The sequence below is a fragment of the Drosophila tropicalis genome, unplaced genomic scaffold (genome assembly GCF_018151085.1).
Source record: "Drosophila tropicalis isolate 14030-0801.00 unplaced genomic scaffold, ASM1815108v1 contig_158, whole genome shotgun sequence".
NCBI classification, from domain to species: Eukaryota; Metazoa; Arthropoda; class Insecta; order Diptera; family Drosophilidae; genus Drosophila; species Drosophila tropicalis.
The window spans coordinates 7813266-7835720 of record NW_027172602.1 but is presented as its reverse complement, the minus strand read 5'-3'; the positions used below and the strand labels follow the sequence as shown (position 1 = coordinate 7835720).

Here is a 22455-nt window from a genome sequence, read left to right as displayed (position 1 = left end):
GAACTCCTCCTCCTTCTCCTCTTTTAGTTCACACTTGGAAAGTGATCCTCTCTTTTGGATTGATGCCCAGCTATAGGTCCTGCCATGGCTTGATCCGGCACTGCCTTCCATTCGCCTCTCCGTCCAAGTCAATGCAGACTCTTCTAAGGTCTTCAAAAGAACAGTCCTTGTACAGTCCTTGGCCTCCTATCTGGGCCCTAAGTAAGATACAAATGCCTTTCATTGACATTTTGTGTACTTTCACTTTGCCATCCATTTCAATCTCATTGGCTTTTGGCTAGTGAGCTGACAGCCTAGTTTAAATCATATATTCATTGGCTTGCCACTCATTATTATACACAACTAGCCTACACACATACACACACACTCTCTCGCTTTAAATATATGAATTAAAATTTTTCAAAAATATCTAGATATATATATATATATTATCCTTAAAAAACGAAAACCACAAAAATCGACAAACAGTAGTAACACGAAAAAAAAAAAAAACAAAAAACGTAAATTCCCTCTAACCAATGAAATATATGACCGCCAAATCAATGAAAGAGAACTAAACGAAAATCGAAATCGGACCCTGGACCATCCTGAAATATAAACCCAAAAAAGTGAGAAAAACAAAAGACGAAAAAAGCAAAGCGATATCAGGATTACATTGATTGCGATTAATGCAGAAGCGAACAGCAGTGCAGGACGGATGAGAATTTTTTGTCGAATTCCATTTCCTCAAACAACTGTACAGGAGCAGCAACAGCAGTAAATTTCGAGGACCCGGATTCCGTTTTTGCGGTAAACGGCCAGAGGGTCCCATACACACACACACACACACCACACATACACATACACATACACATACACTTACACACACACACATACACACTTAACAACGTTTCGTTTTCAGTTAACCAATTACAAAATTCGTGTTTGAATTCAAGTGAGGGGCCGCCCCTTGGTTACGATCTTTGGCAGATTTTCAAACAGAAAAAAAAGACAATATGGTTATCAATCTGAATCCTTCAACCTCCTCCTCCTCCTCCTCCACTACCAGCCACACCTCATCGAGTGGTAGTGGGAGTGGGAGCAGCAGCAGCAGCAGCAGCAACAGCAGCGGCGGAAGCAACAATCTAATGGGAATCATAACTCATTCAGCATTTAATGGCATTATCTATTTACAAGTTTTGTGCGCTGGCGATGAGTTTGCCAAATGGATTACCGTTCAGGAGGCGATGGCATACTGCCCGAGCGGTGTGATAGCCTATACGAAATTGCAATTGAATTACATCTATGGAGTGCCCATGGACTGGTTATTTCACACCGATTGACAATCGCCTTGGTCCTTCAAGAAGAGAATATCTCATTTCTTTTTTTTTGGACTGGACTGGGGCGAATTAACATGCACAATTGAGTACAAACAAGGACATTATTAGAAAGCAAACTAACAGAAATTCACAATACACACACACACACACACACACGCACACTCACACTCACACACACACACAAATGTCTATTTGATGAAACTCACACGCACACATTTTATTTACAAAATTTCTAGTTCGAGTGTTGCCCAAGAAAAAAAAGAAAAAATCCTAAGCCACAAAAAAAATGAAAAAAACAAGAAATCTATGCCAAAAAAAAAAAATTGTAAAAAATTGACTACAAAATGTTTGATGATTGCATGATGATATAAAATCTTTTTTTAATGTTGAACTATAACAAAATTTGTGTTCTCTTCTTGTTTGTAATATAATAAATTAGGCAACAATTTAATCCAATTTCATCAACTTAAATTAAACATCCCATACAATTGCAATATAAAGCTGAAAATCCATGCAAAACTTCTATTGCTCTTTCCCTCCAACTATGCAATATGCAATATGCTTTCAGGGATATGCGAGGGGTACTCAAGCAGTTTCTATCAAAGTAAAAGTAGATGAAGACCAGACAAATGAAATGAATATACTAGGACTAGGACCCAAGCAAAGAGCTCTTCTCTTTCCGCCTGCCCAATTTACCAATTTCACCCTCTTAGAAAAGGAATGAGAATGGAATCTCTTCCTTTATATTGCATAAACTTTTGTAGATAACCCTCGCTCGTTTGATGTGTGTATGTGTGTGTGTGTGTGTGTTTAGACTATATTGAACAGTTTTTGTTCTTGCATTGATTGGCACTCGAGTGTGTTTACTGACTATTGTTGTTGTTGTTGTTGCTGTTGTTGTGGTTGTCGTTGTTGCTTTTCTGCTATTGTTTATCCTTTGGCTTTTGTTTTGCATTGTCGTATTCTGTCCCGAGCCCAGAACATGGAATCCATTCACTCACCCTCCATCACTTTGCTGGCCAACGATCATAGATAAATGCTTAGGCCTCTCATCTCTATTGTTGTTGTTGCTGCTGTTGCTGTTGTTGTTGTTGTTGGTATTGTTATCGAGGCTTAGTTCTTTTTGCATTTTGCTTCTATAGCTTTTGTTTGCCCTTTTAGCAAGTAATTAGTTTGGCATAACATATTCCATGCAAACGTTGGTTATGGAAATGAAGGTCAATTTGTTTAGCCGAGTCTTTTTGAATATGCATCAGATAATGAACTGAATATATGTATGTATGTATGTATGTATGTTAGGGTAAAACGGAATAAGGAAATTAATTTTGTCATCGACAAGACGTTTTCAGTTATTGTTTGGTTTTAATTGTTTAAAAGTTGTCTTAAATCTATGACTTAAACAAATAGTTTTGGCCACTTATCTAAGAGCACATTGCGTATACGTTATTTAAGAGATGCTTTGAAGCATTCACTGTGATTGAAAGAGTTGATGCCTGTTACTATTTTTCCCTCTTAAAACTGAATTCCTATACAAACATTGGACTTGATGGAGATCCGGAGCATAATGGTCTGTTGATTCTTGCCCTCGTACAGTTCCTTTTGGTTGACCCTTCAAGTACTTCTGCTTCTCGTTTCTCCTAAGTGTATATTTTATTTTCAGTGTTCTTTCATTGTCTCTATTTTTACTTATATGCACTTATGTACAATTTTTAAGCGGATTTTCATTTTTATTTTTTATTTCTTTCGTTCGTTCGTTCAATTGTCGTTTTCTTTTTGTGGCATTTGAACTTTTAATGTGCGTGCTGGCTGGATGGATGCTGAGGAACCTCTGTCCAATTGTACATAAGTTAAAGTGCCACCACCTCTCTCTCTCTCTCTTCTTAGCCTCCCTCATAAGCGACCCTACAGTCGAGTCCAGTCAAGTCCGTGGCACTTCATCTCTGGTTGCATTTGCGTTACACTGTACGTACGTCGAATTTATTGCACACATCGTTCCGTTTCCGTTTCCTGTGGCAACCATTGCATTAAACTTTAAATGCTAAGCGCTGGCAAAACATTTCAATCAGCGAAGAGAGAGATTCACAGCCAATGGTCATGGCATACATACATACATATATTTCTGTATACATACATATATAACTTCTATCTGTACATTCTGGATAAAATTTCATGCATTCCCTTAGCTGCAATGAGTGCGGTTCCACTTGAACTTTTTGGTCAGTTGCATTTTAGTTGGCAAATGTTTCTTTCTTTCTATTCCTCTCCCTCTCTCTCTCTCTCTCTCTCTCCCTCTTTCTCTCCTTGATTGTTTGTACAAGTTTTAATAAGTAAATGCAACTTTATAAATTCTTACAGAAAATTGCATTTAAAAGATTGTGAATTGGGAAAGGCATTTGGAAAAATTTCATATCATATCATAAACTATAACTAAACATTAATTGAAATCGATGTACTAATCCAAGTGTGGCCTTTAGTTTGAAAGTGAAACGAGTAGAAGAATTCAAAGAATTATACTTTAAGGAATCGTTCAATTGATGTCCATTTGAAGTCCTCCAGGACATGATATTTTAAAATATGCTTTGTGTTTTTCCAAAATTCAAAATGAGAGCAGAAATTTAAATTTATTTTTTGTCAACATTCAAAGCGGTTTTGCGATAAATGCTAACGATAACGGTAAAACGACTGTAACATCATCGTTAGTGGCATTTTCCAGGCGCTTGAGCACAAGGTAAAACCCAAAATGAGAGGGTGGTATGTGTGTGAGATAGAGAGAGAGAGAGAGAGAGACAGGGAAAGAGGATGGAAGACAGCCCAATTTATATCTAGGCAAATATGGCGCATATATCATGTGGTAAATGGCAAGCTGGGGGGCGGGGCAGGCATAAGGCGGGCGACAATTACCGTTAGCGACTTGTGCAATTTATGTTGCATTCGCAATTACCAACCTACGAGGTGTGTATGAATAGTTTTTGATTTGAGGCCTATCAAGCGACTCATTGACTTTTTATTATTTACTTACTCACTGTGTCACTTGTTCAATTGTTGTTTACTTGTTCAGTTAACTCATTTGTTTTCTGTTGTCTCTTATCATTTTCTTGTGGCTTCTTATGATAAGGATATATTCAGCCATAGTTTCCATCAGTTTAAGCTATCCGACTTAGGACCTTCATATTATCGCTTTCGATTTTGAGCCAATTTACTCAAGTAGTTTGCCGTTTGCTCGCATTCTGTTTAGTTTTCGAACACCCCTCGAACACATATAGACACACGTAGACAATTTAAAGTCAACAGATACACGTAGACACGGTATATAGATTTTGCCTAGCCAAATGCATTTCATTTAGTCGTCGTCGTTGGGTTTTGAATGGATTTTGGGCGATGTCGTCAAGTGGCAGGTAAATGTTACTTGGCTAATTTTATGGATATCATGCACTCTCCTCCCCACGATCTCTTTGGGTGTGTGCGTCTAGACGTGAATTGCCACGCCTACTTGCGCCCATATAGCACTTAATGCATTCCAATTTAAATATTAAACAAAGTACAAACATTCAGAAACAAAATAAGGGATATAAGAAGCAAAAAGCTTTTTGCAACAAATGAGGGTGGCCTTGTCAACAGCAAAGCAAGACAAAGAAGCGAAAAAAGGAGCTGCAAAGAGACAAAGAGAGAGAGAGAGAGAGAAAGAAAGAAACGAATGTTTCTACTTACTTACATTTGGGTTCTCTTCTCTTCCCTTCCCTTCCCTTCCCATCTCTTTTTTTTTTTTTTTTTTTTGCATCATCCAGGGAGAATGAGAGCCTTTGCCCATGCCTCATTAAATTAGCATTGATAATTATTTTAAATTACTTCATTAAGTTTTGTGAAAAATGTTTGCTCGTTGGTACATCTTTTAGCTACCCCAAAGCGATTTGTTTTTTGTGTTTGTTTTACATTTTTTTCTGTCCTGTTTAGTTTTGCTTTCCTTTTGTTGAGGTTTCAAGGATTATGAGAGAGACAAAACTGATCCCGAAATGTAACAACTCGTCATCATTTATTTAATGTGCCAAAGCAGCGAGCGGAGCCAACAACTAACTAAACTAAAATGCTATAAATATTCTATTCAACTCATTATAATAAAATAACTCGAAACTAAAACTGAATTCTGGTCTAAATTAATTAGCAAATTCTCTAAACTAAATCTAAACATAGTTTAGATAGACATTACAATATACAAAGACAAAAGGGACTACTACATGGTATGGAAAAGTCGTTGTCATAGTTTAAGTTAACCACTGAATTTTTTATTTTGTTTTGTGGTTTTTTTGGTTTTTTCTGGTGCTTTTTTTTATAATCCGCTCATGTAACTGAAATTAATTTGATTGCTGATGTTGTCTCAGCTGCTTCATTAATCAAAGGACTCGGAGTTGAATCATCCGGCGAGCAAGCAAGCCAAAGGTACTACCAAGGGAAACACTGAGTTTAGTCTCCCACTCTCTTTCTCTCACTGTGTGCCTCTCTGTCCAACACTTTTGCCGCCTCATGAATAATTAAATATGGAACATAGTTATCCCTGTTCGCCCGGACGACCATCCGGTCGGCTCAAAACTTATCCATCAAATGACATTTGCGTTGATGCGGGTTTCCGGCTCAGTACCACCTTCTCCGTACTCTTCCATGTACATACACTTCCACTTCCACTGCCATCCATCTCCTTTCACTCTTTTCCATGGCATCTCTGGCTGGTTTGTTGGTTTGCTGGCATTATTTGCCTGGCATTTTCGTTGTCGTTGTCGTCGTCGTGTTTGTCTTTAGTCTTTATCAAACAACATCGTTTGCCTGCTGTCCCTTCCCTTTTGCAACTTTGTCTCTGTCTCTCTGTGTCTCTGTGTGTGTGTGTGTGTGTGTGCATCCACTTGTTACGGTTCAGATTTTGACATTCATCAAAAATTGTGTCAAAATTTTAGTGGCAACAACAACAACAACAAGAAACAACAAGTTTTCGGGTAACCAACAAAATACAAAAAAAAAAACACGAGACGGAGAGAGACAGAGAGAGACAACAACAACAAACTCATGGCACATTTTGTAACGTTGACTTGGGCAGCTTGTGGTTAGATTCTGATGATAATTTGTCTCCCCTCTCGCCCTCCTTTCCCTTGCCCTCTTCACTTTAAGCCTTTTTGCGTTTTCCGTTGCCCACTAAAATGGTCAGCCCAAATGTAGGCAACACTTTTGGTAACTATAAACTTTTCACTTGAATTTCGGAGGTTTTTCACTTATGTTTTTCATTTTTGTAGTTCAAAAATGTAAAATTTAAAAACATGCACAAGAACTCCAAAGATATCATCCATCAGCTGCCAAGAAGGCTTTTCCATTAGTATAGACTAGTCTAGATTACTTCGTTATCTACTATACAACCATATCTTCTATTATTTATCGTTAAGCAAACTTACGATCCTTAAGTTTGTATATAAAGGCAAAAGGGTCAACATCATCTCATGGATACGCAACTTTGAAGAGCTTAAATCTGGATAACCTACTAGTTAAAAAATATTAGTATGGGATTGGTTCTGGCATCTCCGTTCAGCCACTCCTCAAGAGTGAGAAGCGAAGCGGACTCAACCAGTGTACTTTTATGGGTGTCCAGCCTGGAATGCCATACCTATAGATCTCGCACTTAACAGACGGGATGTTAAGGATTCTGTGGAAGGACTGAGTCCAAACAGGCTTTCGAATGACCTTGTAGACCTCAGATCTCCTGCTGAGTAACCACTGCATCAGGTTTAACTGAGTTCTCTTCACCTTGATGTAAGCTCTCCTAGTCAAGGTTAAGGCCAAAAGACTTCACCAGGTCCTAAGACTGCGACTTATTGGTGTTGACATAAGCTGGAGTTGATCCTAGATATATGTATTTCGATGGCACCGTAAGGACTCACTAAACCTAGTTAGTTTATCAACCAACTACTAGTACTCGATCTCAAGAGTTATCTATTAATCTTTTTACTTGATTTTAAAGCCTTGTTCAAGTGCTTTATAGTAAAGAGTTAACAAAACTACCAATATTATGGATTTTACTGTAGAATTTTTCTACAAAAACCAAAACTTCAACAGAAACACAATGTGTGTGATGATGCTTTCATTTTTCAATGTTTTTCCTCTTCGTGTTGTTTCCCTTTGTTTATCTCTCTCTTTGTTTCCATTTTTTTTTTTTTGTTATCAATTCTGTCACCATTTTTGTTTGTCTAGTTTTTTTTGTGTTTAATTTTTTTTACTCTTAGCCAAGCAGAGAAGGGAAGGCCAATAGAAGTATGAGATAGAATCCTGCATAATATTCTGGCCATCTACCATTTTGGTTACAATAGCACAAGAGCCAAAACAAATCCATGAGAACTCAAAAAGGGAGAAACTGAACGCAAATATATATCTATATATATATATATATATAATACATTTAGTTGTTTATTTGAAAATGAATTGAATGAACTGTTTAATGAATCCAAGCTAGTTGTTAATCCCTCTTGAGCTACGTCCATGAGGACATTCCGCTTGCGTTACTTTGGCTCTCCATTTATTCTGTTGCTTCAACCGTATAGCCTGCCACAATATGGGCGTAGTCAAGTGGGCGTGTCGTCACTCCAAATGCCATGTTGTTATCCCCCTTTTATTTTTTGTTTTGTTGTAATTTTTTCCTTTCGGTTAAGCCTATTTTTCAGTTTGTTTGTCGCTTTCATTCTATTTTTGTTGGTAATTTCTGACTTCGAAATGAGTTTCGTGCGGTCAGCCGCTTGGAAACGCCTCCTCTGGAATTCGTGTTCCTCTTCCTTTCTCTCTCTCTCTCTCTCTCTTGCAACATTCGTGTTAAATTTTATGCAAAACAGAGAGAGGAAAAAAAAAGACAAAATGGAATTCATTTTATGAATTTGTTAACTACAAAATGAAATCAAGCCTAGAAAACAATTTCATTTGTTCTCGAAAGTGTGTGTAAAATATGTATATAATTTAAAGAAATGTGGGACGGAGGCGGGAGAAGGACCACTAATAGTATTAATGCCAGATGGCCTAAATGTCCCATAAGCCAGTTAGATAGCCAAAGACCTTGTAAAGTTCATTTTGTATTTGGAGTATGTGCTTCATGAATTTCATGAGTTTTCTTCCATTTGGCACTGATTATGCAACTCTCTACACAAGGCACAACGAGTGTTGTCATTTCCACCAACTCGAACTGACTATACTATAAGCTTAAGTTTTATCACCCACCCACCAACCCACCCACACACACATACACCCACACAAACACACACACATACAATCTGTATAATTGATGCGACACGGTATAGATAGGAAAAAAGGATATAGGCAGAGACACAGAGAGAGAGAGAGAGAGCGAGCGAGAAAGAGATAGGCAGTCAGCCAAACTGTCCAGAACAGAACCGCAGAACGAACAGCCAAAAATAAGCAATTGGCAGAAAGGCGAGACCATTTCATTTTGCTTCGTTTTCATTTCTCCTTGATTTTCATTCTGCTTAAAGTTAACTCGTGAAATACTCTATACAGAATTGATATAAAAAGACCGCATCAAGCGTTATTCAACACTGTCTGTATAAGTTATGAACTAGCAATTCTTACAAAACGCTTTTACAACACTGAGACTAGAGTACATACAAAGTAAATGATTACATTGAACCTCTAACTTCGCTTTTACTTCACACTTGTGATCCAACTATGCACATTACTTGCCCATTTTACAACACTAACATTCTAAAATTGACCATACTTGCTGTCATTTTCATTTTACAACACTAAAACCACACGATATTTCACAGAATGAAAGGGCCAAAGTGAATAGCTGAAATTAATCACTGCATACCCTAACTTTCCAATGGTTGACAGACCAGCCAACCACTGCTACTCCCAGCAACGAGTTGCCATTAAAGTCATTGCCTGTCCAAGCGTTTCATCTCCAACAGTTTCATCCGCTGCCATCCCTCTGCTCTGCTCTACCATGACCTTCTGCTAGCCAAAAAACGAAAAAAAAAAAAAATGTTAAGGCAACCAGCGGCATTCCTGATGACGACAACGAAAACGTTAAGGACAACCGAACTCAATGACTGAATTCATTCGCAGGACCAGACTACGATTGACTTTCACACACTCACACACAACCACCCACTAACACTCACACACTTGAACCCACACACACACATGTGTTCCCGATATTACTCTATTCGGTTATTCACTTTGACTTTATTGCTGAAGAAGCTGACGAAAATCTCATCAGATTCTCCTCGATGAAAACGAATTTTGGAATTGAAATTGGAATCTGTGAGTTTTTGTGTATTTTATGTTCGATTTTGTGGCTTGTGTGTGTGTGACCGCTTTCTGTTTTCTGCTTTTGCCATGACATAGGCAGATTATGAATTGGCGATTATGTTAATGAAGCGTGACTGCTTAGATATTCAGGCAGTTTATTTATTATCCTTAGATAGTCGTCCCGGGGATTTTAATTAAAGATTTTTCGCGCAATTTTGCAGCAACAAGAACTGAAACAAGAGTAAATGAAAATATGTATGTAAGTATGTGTGTGTGTGTGTGTATGCGTTGTATATACAAAAATGGCTCTAAAAAAGTTTGTCTACAAATTTGCCTTTTTTTTTCTGCTTTCTTTATTTTCGTTGGTCAAGAGAGATAGCTGAGGCAAGTTGATTGGGTAGAATGGAGTTGGGTGGCTGTGGTCGCCAGCCAGACGCTGCTTTCATAACGGAACGGAACGGATCTGGGATATATCTATGGAAAATATTTCAGCCAAAGTATGCGCAACTTTTTTCTATTCAACCATGAAAAAAAATCTGAAATAAAAGCAAAAGAAAGTGCAGCAGCATCAAAATAAATCGAATCCAAGTGCTTTAAGAGTGTGTGTGTGTGTGTGTGGAAAGAGAAGAGTTTGGTGTAAGGGTTAAGATGAGATGCAAATAAATTGCTTAAAAGTATGCAACAAAAATTTTCAATTTTGTAAGCGAAAGCAAAGCGGCAAATGAAATTGCCCGCAAAGCATGTGTGTGTGTGTGTGTGTGTGTGTGTAGCGAGTATGTGAAAGAGAGAGATAAAGTTATGCAGAAAAACAAAGAAAACTGAGAACAGAAAGAGACAGAAAGACAACTAAAACATTGACTGTGTGAGCGTGAGAGAAGCTGGAAATTAATGCTGGCAGGTAAATGTACAAACGAGCTAACACAGACACACACTCACACACACACACACACACACACATATAAAAGAAGCGTACATGTATAGTTTGATTGTTGTAGTTTAAGTCCTGACTCTAATCGGATCACCAAGTTAATTTACATGCAATTCAATCAGTGGCTCATTGTCCTTGCTTCTTCTTGCCTCACTAAGTATGCAACAAAAGTTTCCCAAAACTCTCTTATGTATACGTTCATATGTGTGTGTGTGTGTGTGTGTGTGTGTATGGATGGATGGGTGTGCGACATAATCAGCATTTGGCAGAGTGCCATCAATTTTCACGTGACTGACAGCCTCAACTCTCGATAGCAGGCAATGTCACTTAGCTAATCCTGGTAGGTAAGAATTCGCTTGCTCTTTTAGTGCTGTTGGCAAAGCTAAATTCAAGTCAAGTCAAACGCAAAAGGCACAGTCAACCATCAGATAAGTGTTTTGCCCATGGCCAAATGCCATGGCTAAGAAACATATGTAAGATCTCGTAAATTCAAACCAAAACATTCGATATACTAAGGAAATTTCGAGACATAATTCCAAAATCCAAATATGGATATATCAGAATGGTTTCACAAAACTGACTTTCAATAAGAGCTGAGTAAGAGAGAGGGAGAGAGAGAGAGAAAGAGAGTGAGTTGTTAGGATCCATTGATAAAGAAGACCTAATCTATTTCCCTGTTTGCTTTCGATATTTTATCCCACTTAAGTTTTGTGGCAAGCTTTTGAAATTTCTCTTCAAAGTCTAAACTAATTTTTGTACTTATGTAATTAAATAAAATTTCAAGTGATCTTCCTTCCTTGCTGCTGCCTTTGCTTTGAATCTGTTAACATGAACATTAGACGCTAATGTACTGTCAATGCCAGTGTTGGTAAACATCATTATCTGCTCACAGCTGCTGGCTCCCGCTTAAATGTGAAATATTTCGTTTTGGCAAACATTTCTTCTATTGTCCGTGATGATATTATTGATAGACTTTACTTAAAAAAGCTTCGTTTCATGGCTTTATTTTTCGCATCGTTCCCGAATTTGGGCACGCACACAAAAAGTACAACACACCCACGCGTCTGTATAAGTGTAAGTGTGTGTGTGTGTTCATTTGGCAGTCATTCATCATTTGGCTGCTTTTGTGTGCCTTTTCTCTCTGGTCTGCTACTCATCCTCCATTCCACTCCACTCTGGCCAAAAATGTATCTCTACCATGGTTACGACTCTGACAAGTCCAAGAACAGCTCATCAATATGTGTGCGTGCGTGTCGATATGTGTGTGTGTGTGTGTATGTGTTTTAAAAGAAGAGAACAAAAGAGAAGAGAACTGAATTAACAGGCAGCATAGCTAGAGCACACACACACTCGCACACACTCACACACACGCATTTTCACTTCATTAAAAATTAATTAAAATTCAACATGAGCAACAGCAACAACAACAACAACAACAGCAGCAGCAGTAGCTAGCGACTAAGAGTAAAAGTAAAAGAAACCAACTCTCTGACTGAGAGAGAGAGATAGCGATGGTGAGAGCATTTGGCTAAAGCTGCTGCTACAGGAACGTGCATGTCAATGTGGTCAACTTCAGCTGCTACTGTGGCTTCTGCAACTGAAATGTTGTTAATATATGTATATATTTTCGTCCTGTAGATTTACTTAACAATGCAATGCATCTGTCTGATTAATTACTTCACATGAAATCTACATACATACACACACATACATATGTATATATTTCATTTTCAATTTGCACAAATTGTTAAGAAATATCGATATACTGTCAAATGGAAAAATAATATTTACAATCATTTTCTATGGTAAATAAGATTGAGTACTAATTTAAAATAGTTGTCGATTTCAAATCAAATTAACACGCTTTCTCTCTTTCTCTCTCTCTCTCCATCTCTCTCTCCTCACAGTTCACAGTTCGACGTTCATCAGTAATGACAATAGACACGTCTAATGAATCTCACACACACACCACATTCCCTGATTTAAACCAAATAAACTGCAACAACAACACAGGCAAATCACTTTCAAAAAAACCGAAACAATTGCCAATACAAAACCGTTTCAATTTGCACGCACCTCATTCAGTTTTGTTTGGCCAACGTTCTTTGGTTTGTTTTCGTTTTTGGCGAAGCCAATTTTAGCCGTGTACCATCATGGGGACACACGACGTTCCATTTCGTCATACAAACAGTGTTGCAAAATGTTTGTTGATTTTGCAGATTTTTTCGATATTTGTCCGTTTGTGTTGCCTACTTTTTAGCTGCAGTTCGCTTGCCATTTGCCATGACATTCAGGGACAAACCACCGCTCATCGCTTAGTTCGGGGTTACCCTCTTAAGGATCATTCCATTGCATAAATCCTTTGGGAAATCGATTTAGAAATACGAGACAAGCGAATTGAACTCTTCTTCTCTAAAACTCCATAACAGTCTGAATAGTTAATGGGAATGGTTGATGTTGAGCTAATTCCACATTCAATGTGCATTCATTCATAAAACACCATTACGCACACACACATACATAAACAAAAAGGGAAGTAATCGTCGCTGCCATTTCCACTCGGCATCTTTGCCTCGTTCTCGTTCTCTTTGCATTTAAGCTGAATCAAGGGGAAACAAGTTGTTGTTACATTTCATCTCATCATGTTAGGGCTTAGACCGCGCACGCCCTTGGAAACAACTTTCTTTCATATTCATCACGCACTGGCATAATTGTGTAATGCATTAGGCAAATTAAGTACTTTATGCCTTTTGCATTAGTCAAACCACTTTTTCAGGCCCAGTTTCTGTTTTTTTTTTTTCAATTTGAAACTACATAGTGATCCGATTAGGCCAACTTAAGGACTTAATATAAAACTTAAATCATCTAAATAACTTTTCAACTCAGACAAAACGATATATATCATAAATATCAGGGCAAAGACAAACTAAGCAAGGCCAACACTTGACCACAATGAACACCTTGAAATCGGTTTTCTATATAAAATATTTGCCTAGTGGCTTAATGTTTAAGCACGTTAGATGCTGAATTAGTTTTTGGTTTTGAGTACGAAGGCACTTAGCATTATATTGTTGTTGTTGTTGTTGGAGAATGGGAAATAATTAGATATGCCGGTGAGTTTAGCAGACTGTGCATAAAACGCTACACACACACACACACCATCTATCCATCCAACTGGCATAAAAGCAACCAAGCAAACATTTCTCATTCGCGAACACTTTGCCACCGTGGGGACAAGACTCCGAGTTGAAATGCCTTAACCAAATCTAAAAACCAATTTAAACTACTTGTAACCGGAAATTTCATCGATAACTCAAATCTCAAAACATAACTTTTCGGTAAATGTTTACTATTACAACTCGGGCCCAAAACGAAAGAGAAAAATTCCACGAGCACGACCTCAGGTGCGCCTTGGCGATTTATTTCGTAGTTTTTGAGTAATTAACAAAAGAAAATTAATATTTTTAGCGGGACTATGCTAATAGTAGCTTTTTCCGGCTAAAAAAAGCTGTTCAATTTTGAGATGGTGTTGCCAAATGCCGAATTTTGGATACTCGAATACGCGGGCTTTTTGAATCTTTTGTTCGCACTATTCTCAACAAACGAAAAATAGCGTTTGACAACACTGAAATCTAGCTTTACCCGATTTTTCCACTTTTCAACACTGAAATCTCGAGTAGTAATGGTAAACATTTACCAACTTTTCTACTTGTCAAGTATCCTTAGCATAAAATGTATTTCGTTTTGTTAGCTTTGTCATAAATAATATCCAGTTCAGAAAACACAACGAACGAATCTTGACAATTTGAATAATTAAGAAAATTAGTCGAACAAAAATCCAATCTAATCCAACTGGCGGCAACTCAAAGGGATTACTCTACTGGACCAATGGATCAAAACGACACACCTCAACCAGGAGGGATCATTCCAAGACCTGGTCCTTATTTGCCAGACCCAGAAACCGATCCTGCCGATGACAATCCACCGCCGGCAAAACGAGCCCGGAGCGGCACACCATATAGATGCCCGATTTGCTGGGACTTCCCAATACAATACGAACCAACTGCAACCAAATGTGGCCATGTCTTCTGTAAAGCTTGCATCCAAATGGCCATCGAAGTCTCACACAAATGCCCGATGTGTCACAACAAACTATCGGAACATGATATCACTCCCATATATCTTTAACCATGCGAAAGAAGTCTGATCCCGAGCAAGCATCGATTTGAGCATTTCTTTGTTACTTTGTTGTCTTGTGTTAACAATTAAATGGTATTTGGGGTGATAAAACTGTATTCACTTAATTTGTTGTACCAACTTTATTCAAGACTCTATCGCACCATGTCAATCCAATACATAAATTTCTTTCAGATCTTGAAGTTAACTGTTATCGTTAGATTTCTAACACAATTTCCTTAAGCCACGTCCGTTGTCCTTACACGACTCACAAAACCAACCGCCAGCCCCAATGTCAGCTTGAACTTTTCAATGTGGTACCGATTCCCTGCCTGTTCTGGTCTGGTTTGTTGTGACGCTTTGGGCCAACTAACACTCAAGTGCATGCATGTGTGTTCCAGTGTGTTCCAGTGTGTGTGTGTGTGTCCGACTACAGCTCGAGCTCCGCATTGATGCTGCTCTTGCATGCCTGAGTGGATCCTGGCCTATGCCTATGGGCCTGCACCTACCCGGTTTAGGTACGTTCCTTCTTCTTTTTTGCCTTCCACGTCTTTTATTTTAAGCAAGCAACGCGGGAAAATACCAAAAAACAAAAACGAAGGATGAAAATCTGAAAATATACGGAAAATAAATGGGATAAAATCAAATGGGGAGCAAAAACAAAACCGCTTAAAGATGAAAGTTCTAAAGATTCCACCAAAAGAAGGAGAGAGAGAGAGAGGAGTGAACGGCGAGGAGCAACAACAAAAATCTCATACTCGCGTATGTGTGTGTGTGTGTTTGTCATGCAATTTGAATAATTTAATGGATTTTTATGAGCAGTAAAATGCTTGAAGGATGCACTCTGCCCAAGCTCAAAACGAACCTCCAATCCTGTCACGGCAACACACAGCCAGACAGGATCCAAGGCAAGGAATACGGAGAATAGAATGAACCAGCATCTAGCAAATGTCCTGCACTGTTACACTGCAAAAATTGCCGTAAATTTATGGCACGGGAATGGGAAAGTAGATTTGCCATGTAACCAGGACCGGTTCAACTGCAACGGCATACAATCGAATCTCTATCAATCAAGCTGAAAAAAGTGCCAAAATGGAAAGCGTAACGTAAATCTCATGCGAAACAGTTTCAATTCCTCAATCTCTCCGTTTCTCCCTCTCATTCATTCTCTCTCAATTGGTTTTTTCTATAATTTGCTTGAATCCCATCCTGTGTCCTGTGGTAGCGGAAGGATACAAGTTCTGTTATGGGCTTATTCAATTTCACAAAGCGACCAGGCGTTTGGCGAATCTCTGGCTCTCTTCAATTGACTGCCGTGTCACTTCCGACAACGGCGATGGCTATGGCTGGCAGAATGCTTCGTCGTTGGTCCACACACACACACACACACACACACACTAAAGGCAGTCAGGCGTTTCTGGTTGCTGCTGAATGCATAGCAACAACATGACCTTGTCATCGCACTCAACCAAACAGTCGACAGTCACCAAATGCAATAAATTTTCAAGTCGTTTCAACTTCCGGTGTGTGGTCCCGATTACAGTTTAGTAGCCGTAAATATATAGCGACACATTCTCTTGCATTGTGCCTCGCTTCAACGTCTTAGCCTCAATCTCAATCTTCTTCTGCTCAGCCAACAACAAAAACAATATGCAGACTTTTATAATGTTTCTGTTTCTTTAAGTATGGAATAAAGTCCCCAAAACGCCAAAAGTAATTACAGTTCAATTCCTTGGAGACACGAAACAAGAGAGAGAGGTTTTCAACACCCACAGACAAGATGACAGATGCACACACACACACACACACATACTCGCAGCAGTTACGCAAATTATGATGGAGGGCAAAAGCGTCATAAACAAAAAATGAAAATGAAATGGTCTCCTTCCTTCCTTTGCTCCAATGGTACACATGAGGTCACTACCATTCCCATCATCGATCATTCTCATAAAGCAATTGTACTACATATAAGGACATTTACAATCCTTAAACTAATATGGACAAGACTGTTGCCAGAGATGAAAACCCACAGAAAATCAAAAGACATAACAAATTTGCAACTAAAACATTTATTATCCTTTCTGTGCGTCACGGTGTACTTCCGGTTGAACCACTTCCACAGGAATCCAAGACTCCAGCAGCTTAAAAGGGTCCAGGAATGTAGTAGTAATCCATGACGTGTTCATCGATCCAGGTGGGTTTCTTTAAATTTAGCATGCGGCGGAGGAATTTGGCAATTGATTTCCCTTCGAGAAACGCCAAATGTAGAATCCTCCATAAAATCCAAAGAAAAAACGTATTCGGGCAGGAACAAAAAAAACCAAAAGAAATTTGAAACTTGAAATCGGTCCACAAACAAAAAAAACGAAGCTGAAAGTTTTGGGGTTTCGGAAATTATTGAGGCTTAGCGGGCTTCTTGAAGCCAGAGTTCTCCTTCATGTACTGCGTAACCATCGTAGTGTAAATTTTCTGTCTCTGGTCCTCTGGAAGTTTTGTAAATGTTTCATCCTCCATTGAGACGCCGCGTGCCGTGATGAATTTCCGAAAATGCGGTGTTATATTAATAATTTTATCACCGGTGTTGAATGGAATATCAACATCAGAAGAGGAGCTTGATGTGCTCATAAAGACAGTCTCGTCGTCTTCATTATCATTATCGTCTTCGTCTTCCTCGTCCTCCACCTCGTCCTCGTCCTCGTCCATGTCTTCGTCTTCGTCTTCATAGTGCTCTTCCTGCTCCTCAGCTTCGTCCTTCTTAGGGGTCTCCTGAACAATCTTTTCTTGTTGGTTTTCCATAATTTTGAAGAAAGAGAAAAATAACTACTATTAGACTTTTTGCTTTTTATAAACTGGTTGTTGTTACTTTTCGTTGAATGTTATTTAGAGAAGTAATGTACACGATGCGAATGGAAAGTGAACTGATGAACATGGATTGAAAACCCAGGGTCATTACTTTTTTGTTCGAATTTTGATATAACCCGCCTACTGCCGTCGAAAACAACGGCCTACGTTGATCGACATTATTTGTTAGAACTTGAATGTAGTTTTGAAAGATACATATTTACCTTAACCATGTACAGTTTAGCTTTAAAATTGGCATCTCTTTAGTTCATTTATTTGGTTTTTGCCATTGTCATTGTCATTGTTTTGTGGGCGGCTGGACCCATCATTAGAAAAACGAAATTGTATTGTTGACTTGCATCGTCTGTGCCAACGTATTTTGGTATACCATTTCATTCTTCCATCTTCCAATAGCTGTCACATTGTTGCCATCGTCATCGTCATCGTTCTCGTTCTCGTCCTCGTTCTCTTTATCTGGGACTGGGACTGGGAACGGGAACGTTGGCAAATGATTGCCACTTGAGGTGTAAACGAGCGCATTTTACAACGTCTCAGCTCAGTCGCCGTCTCACTTTCAAGTACTTCAAAATGCCACAAAAAGGAAAAAAAACCGAAAAAAAACGGGAAAATATAAAAAATATAGCCAACGGCTGAAGCTAACTAACGATACTTTCGTTAAGGTTATATATGTACGATTTCAATTTCAAAGCGCTTTAAGCCAATAAATAAGTCGTAAATAAAGTAAAGAGTACTTATGATGAGAGTAGACTAATTAGATTTATTTAGTATTAAGTTTTGGCTCTTGCAATGGAAATTTAAGTATTCCCAATGGCTGATTGATAAAGTGAAAGGTTCAGCATACATAGACATATGTATGTATATGAGGACCTACTGTACCATGTTTGACAACAATATTATTAATGGCCATTAATGGTAGAGGCAGGACATACAAAAAGTTTTCCACTGTAAGCTGCTTTTCATACTTTAAGCCAATCCTTTAGCAAATTAAGACCACCCAGAAGCCCTCCCACATATTCATATTTATTTTCCATTCATCTTAATGTTCAAATTAAGTTGCTAAAGAGAAGCACAAATTCTTTGTTTTTTTTTTTTCTATTGCCTTTTATTTGGTGTTCTAAAATATATAATCCATAAAGTATAGCAATTTTTAAATAAGTAAAATTCTTTACATATTAATAATAATTCAAAAACAGAATCAAAGTTTTTTATTGAAAAAAAAAGATTAAAGCCAAACAACATCGGATGACTTCTTTTGGCACACCTTGTATACGAATGAGATATTGTTCATCAAAATCGGATAAGAAATATATACTCCTAGTTGCATTAGAAACATTTCATTTGTTTTTAAATTAGCCACTTACTCTCGCCCTTAGGACTATTACTCGCGCCCTTAGGACAATTAATCGCACCCTTAGGAGTGTTACTCAACGATAACGAGAACTTTGCTCCGATAATATCGATTACGATAGGTTTGCTCGATAGTGTCGATAGCTTTGCTAATGTCGATAACCAAGGGTGAAAAAAAAAACAAAAACAAAACAAAGAACAAATCATGTCTCTTTTTCCGGCTTATGGCAATCAGGATAAGAAGGATGTTGTATCCTCTGAAAGAAACACAGGATCCGCCAGTGGAGATTGGAAAACAAATCAGAGCTACGATGAGGCGACAACGACAACGAGTGCAGCAGCTCCCGCTAAAGATATTCATTACTCTGACTCCGATTCGTCGGACTCTTCTCCTTCGGATGCGGAAATCCAAAATGTCGAAACCCCCAATCCTGTAGCCGGATGGCCACGACTTGAATTTGATGGCAAAGATGAGTTTTTCGTGGATAAGAAATGGAATAACATTTACCGTGAATGGGAGACAATACCCCGATTATCACATCCCATCTACAAGGTGACCAGACGACAATTGCGAAATGCTGGCGGAGAATGGTATGCAAGAAGACGGCGTAGAAATAAACAAAACATAACACTGAGTTCAAAACGTTCGTCGCAAAGTTTGAAAGATTCCCTTTCCGACAAAGAGATCGACGAGACGCAAATGAGAATGAGAGATTTAATAGCCCTGGTAACCACAGATGACAAGACTCCTGTGGATACGTGGTTAGAGTTCAATAAACTGCTCGAAATGAATTTGGAGAGATTAACACATTTTGCCAAATCGGAGCGGCAAATGCATTACTTGGAAATGGCCCTGCAGGCACACGTTGACAATGAGCAGCTGCTGCAATGTTATATCAATACGGCAAATATCACCTATCCGGCCAGTCAAGTGAGTTGTCCACATACATACACACATAATTTGAAAGATATGATGATAGCTATTTCTTTTTGTCAGGTCGCCACACTTATTGAACGTATGTTAGAAATTAATCCCTTCAACTATTCACTATGGACTGCTTTGATTATGGCCACCCAGGGCACAATGGCCCGTTGCAATGTGCCCGATGTGTTGAAGATCTACGAACGTAGCATGCAGCGAATGCATCTCGGGCACAGTGAACGTGGCTTTAACGCAACAAAAGCGATCGATTCGGTGGACACAGATGATCGTATGCTTAAGCTCTTTCATAATTGTATCCTATTCTTACGTCAATCATCGAATTGCAATCAAATGTTTGCCTTACTCAAATTGGCTTTGGAGCTAAATGTTCCCGGGCTGCAGTTTGATTGTTTTGAGGCCTGTGCAGCTGACGAAGTGACACTGGATCAGTACGAGGAATGTGTACTGAAATCGGGTTTACCCATGCCTCAGATTTGGACACGTATTGAACGTTTGCGGCAATCCTATCACTTCCTACCGTATCCACAGATGCAGATAATGCCAGAGGAGGATCTATATGGGGCTGGATTGGATGCCCAGCGTTATGTCTATAACAGTGATATATGCCAATTGATGTATCCATTAAAATCGGAAAGCAATCGTTTGCATTTGTTACTTTTGGCCGTACAGCTGGTCAAAATGCCATTCATTCATTGCAATGGCCTGGCCCAAAGGCTGTGTGCCAAAATCGATCAAATTGGCGATTCGGATGCCATCGAAATGTTACTAGCTGGTATGGGGGGATCGCCTGAGCTATGCTCTACCTAGACAATTTGGTAAAGAGGACTATGATATTGCTAAGGCGATGTGTGTGACGCCCACCTTCATGCCCCATACAATTGGCCATGAATTTTATGCCAAAATGGTGAGAAATTTGCTTCTTAAATCAGCTGAAGCATTTCCCGAGGATGAGGAGAAACGACGTATATTTATTATATTATGGTTTCGCTTTGAGCGTGTATGTTTAAGTTTACAGAAATTTTCGCCGGGGTATATCAAGTTGGCGGGTCGAAGGATGCGCCATTTACTGTCCCAGGGCACGAATCGTGAATCGGCCCGTTTCTACGCGGAAATGGCAATGTTTGAATTCGAAACATTCGCTCCACAGGACGACATCGAATCGGTATTTCGTATATTTAGAAGCATAATCTCATCGCACGCTGATTCCCATACGGATCTGGAGAAAGGAGATTTACTCTATGTATATATGATCTATGCCGAGATGCTCATCTCTCGCGATCACCGAGATCAGGCCCTACAAATACTGACGTGCATAGCTTTAATGCGTCATGCCACTACCAACAGCTCCACAAATATTGAAACGGACTCACATCTGGCGCTTACCGAAGGCGAGAGCCTGATGAAAATAGAGTTTCAACAGTTTCTAGATCAACCCAAAGAAATGAAATTGGAGGAATACTTTGTCAGCCATAAATGGTTAATTTTATTACGTGCTCGCTGTCTGCTATTTTACCTAATGGATAAGGCCAACGAGGCAGCCAAACTATTGCAAAAACTTCTCCAAAGTCACCTGAAATTGGATCATTTTCAACATCAGCCACATGAGCGAAAGAATTATATGCGAGAGCGAATTCAAGAATTGAGAACGATTCTCTTACAGCTGCCCGTTAAAACGACTACCTCTGTTGGCCTGGGTGGACAACTGTTGCCCACTTTAGAGGAGGCCCTCATTGAGTTTCCACGAAATCATTATTTTCTACGTCAATGGGCCAACCAATCCACCTTGCCTTGGTTTAGACTACGCGCTGTTCTCATACGCACCAGATCGGGCATATTATCTCTGCTCCATATGCTCATAGCGGCCCAATGTCGTTTAGTTATATCCCCAGAGACCCAGTCCAGCAATCTCATACCAGAAGATCAAATGCTACAAAAACTTCAAAATGAATACATGGAATCCATATTTCGTAATCGCATTCTTAACATGTTCGAAGCACTGCTGCCGGGTAATCCGCATCGCTCGGATAATCAGGCCAAGCAATATGAAACTTTGCGAAGAAATTCGCTCTTTTGGCGTTGCTATTTGCAAATCCTGTCGGATAAACTGACCAGCTTTGCCTCGAGTCACAAGTGCCTGCTGACCGCATTGGACGAGTGCCCCTGGGATAAGGCCCTGTACATGGATGGGGCTGTCTGTGTGCCGCAGGAATTCGATCATCTTCAAGATGTTATGACCGAAAAGGGTTTGCGTATCTATGCACTGCCCGAAGAGCTCGATGTCCTTAGGGCAGCAGTGGAAAATCACTTGCCACCGTAAGTCACGAATAACCATCGTGCTTAATAATTATGTAGGTATTATAACGTGTTTTTCCCCATTTAGCTGTAATTGTAATAAATAAATTCCGATCAATTCCGATTTGAAATCATTTTCAAAACAAATTTCTGTGTATTCATCTTTGACACATTTTTATAGTGTATAGAATAGTCTATAGTCATATCTGGGCATACATATCTTGTAGGAAATGTTTCAGTTTCATTGTGAATATCAATTGAAGAAATTTTCATGCTTGCATACATTTCTCAAGGCCAAA

The 22455-nt window shown here is 39.0% G+C and overlaps 2 protein-coding genes across 2 annotated transcripts; both read left to right on the top strand.

The window, feature by feature from the left end:
- Positions 1-303: 303 nt before the first annotated feature.
- LOC137586841 (uncharacterized) lies at positions 304-1685 on the top strand. Its single transcript, XM_068303018.1, has one exon. It carries the CDS (start codon positions 996-998, stop codon positions 1320-1322), a length of 327 nt encoding a protein of 108 aa, XP_068159119.1. The 5' UTR covers positions 304-995; the 3' UTR covers positions 1323-1685.
- A 17406-nt stretch (positions 1686-19091) lies between these two features.
- Positions 19092-22303, top strand: LOC137585595 (nuclear exosome regulator NRDE2). Its single transcript, XM_068301430.1, is given in 3 exon segments — positions 19092-19852; positions 19919-20641; positions 20643-22303. Coding segments are annotated over 3 exon segments (2988 nt in total). The 5' UTR covers positions 19092-19126; the 3' UTR covers positions 22182-22303.
- The last annotated feature ends 152 nt before the right edge of the window (positions 22304-22455 follow it).

Excerpts from the sequence above, each read along its gene's own strand:
- LOC137586841 (XM_068303018.1), top strand. The coding sequence starts at position 996 with ATGGTTATCAATCTGAATCCTTCAACCTCCTCCTCCTCCTCCTCCACT.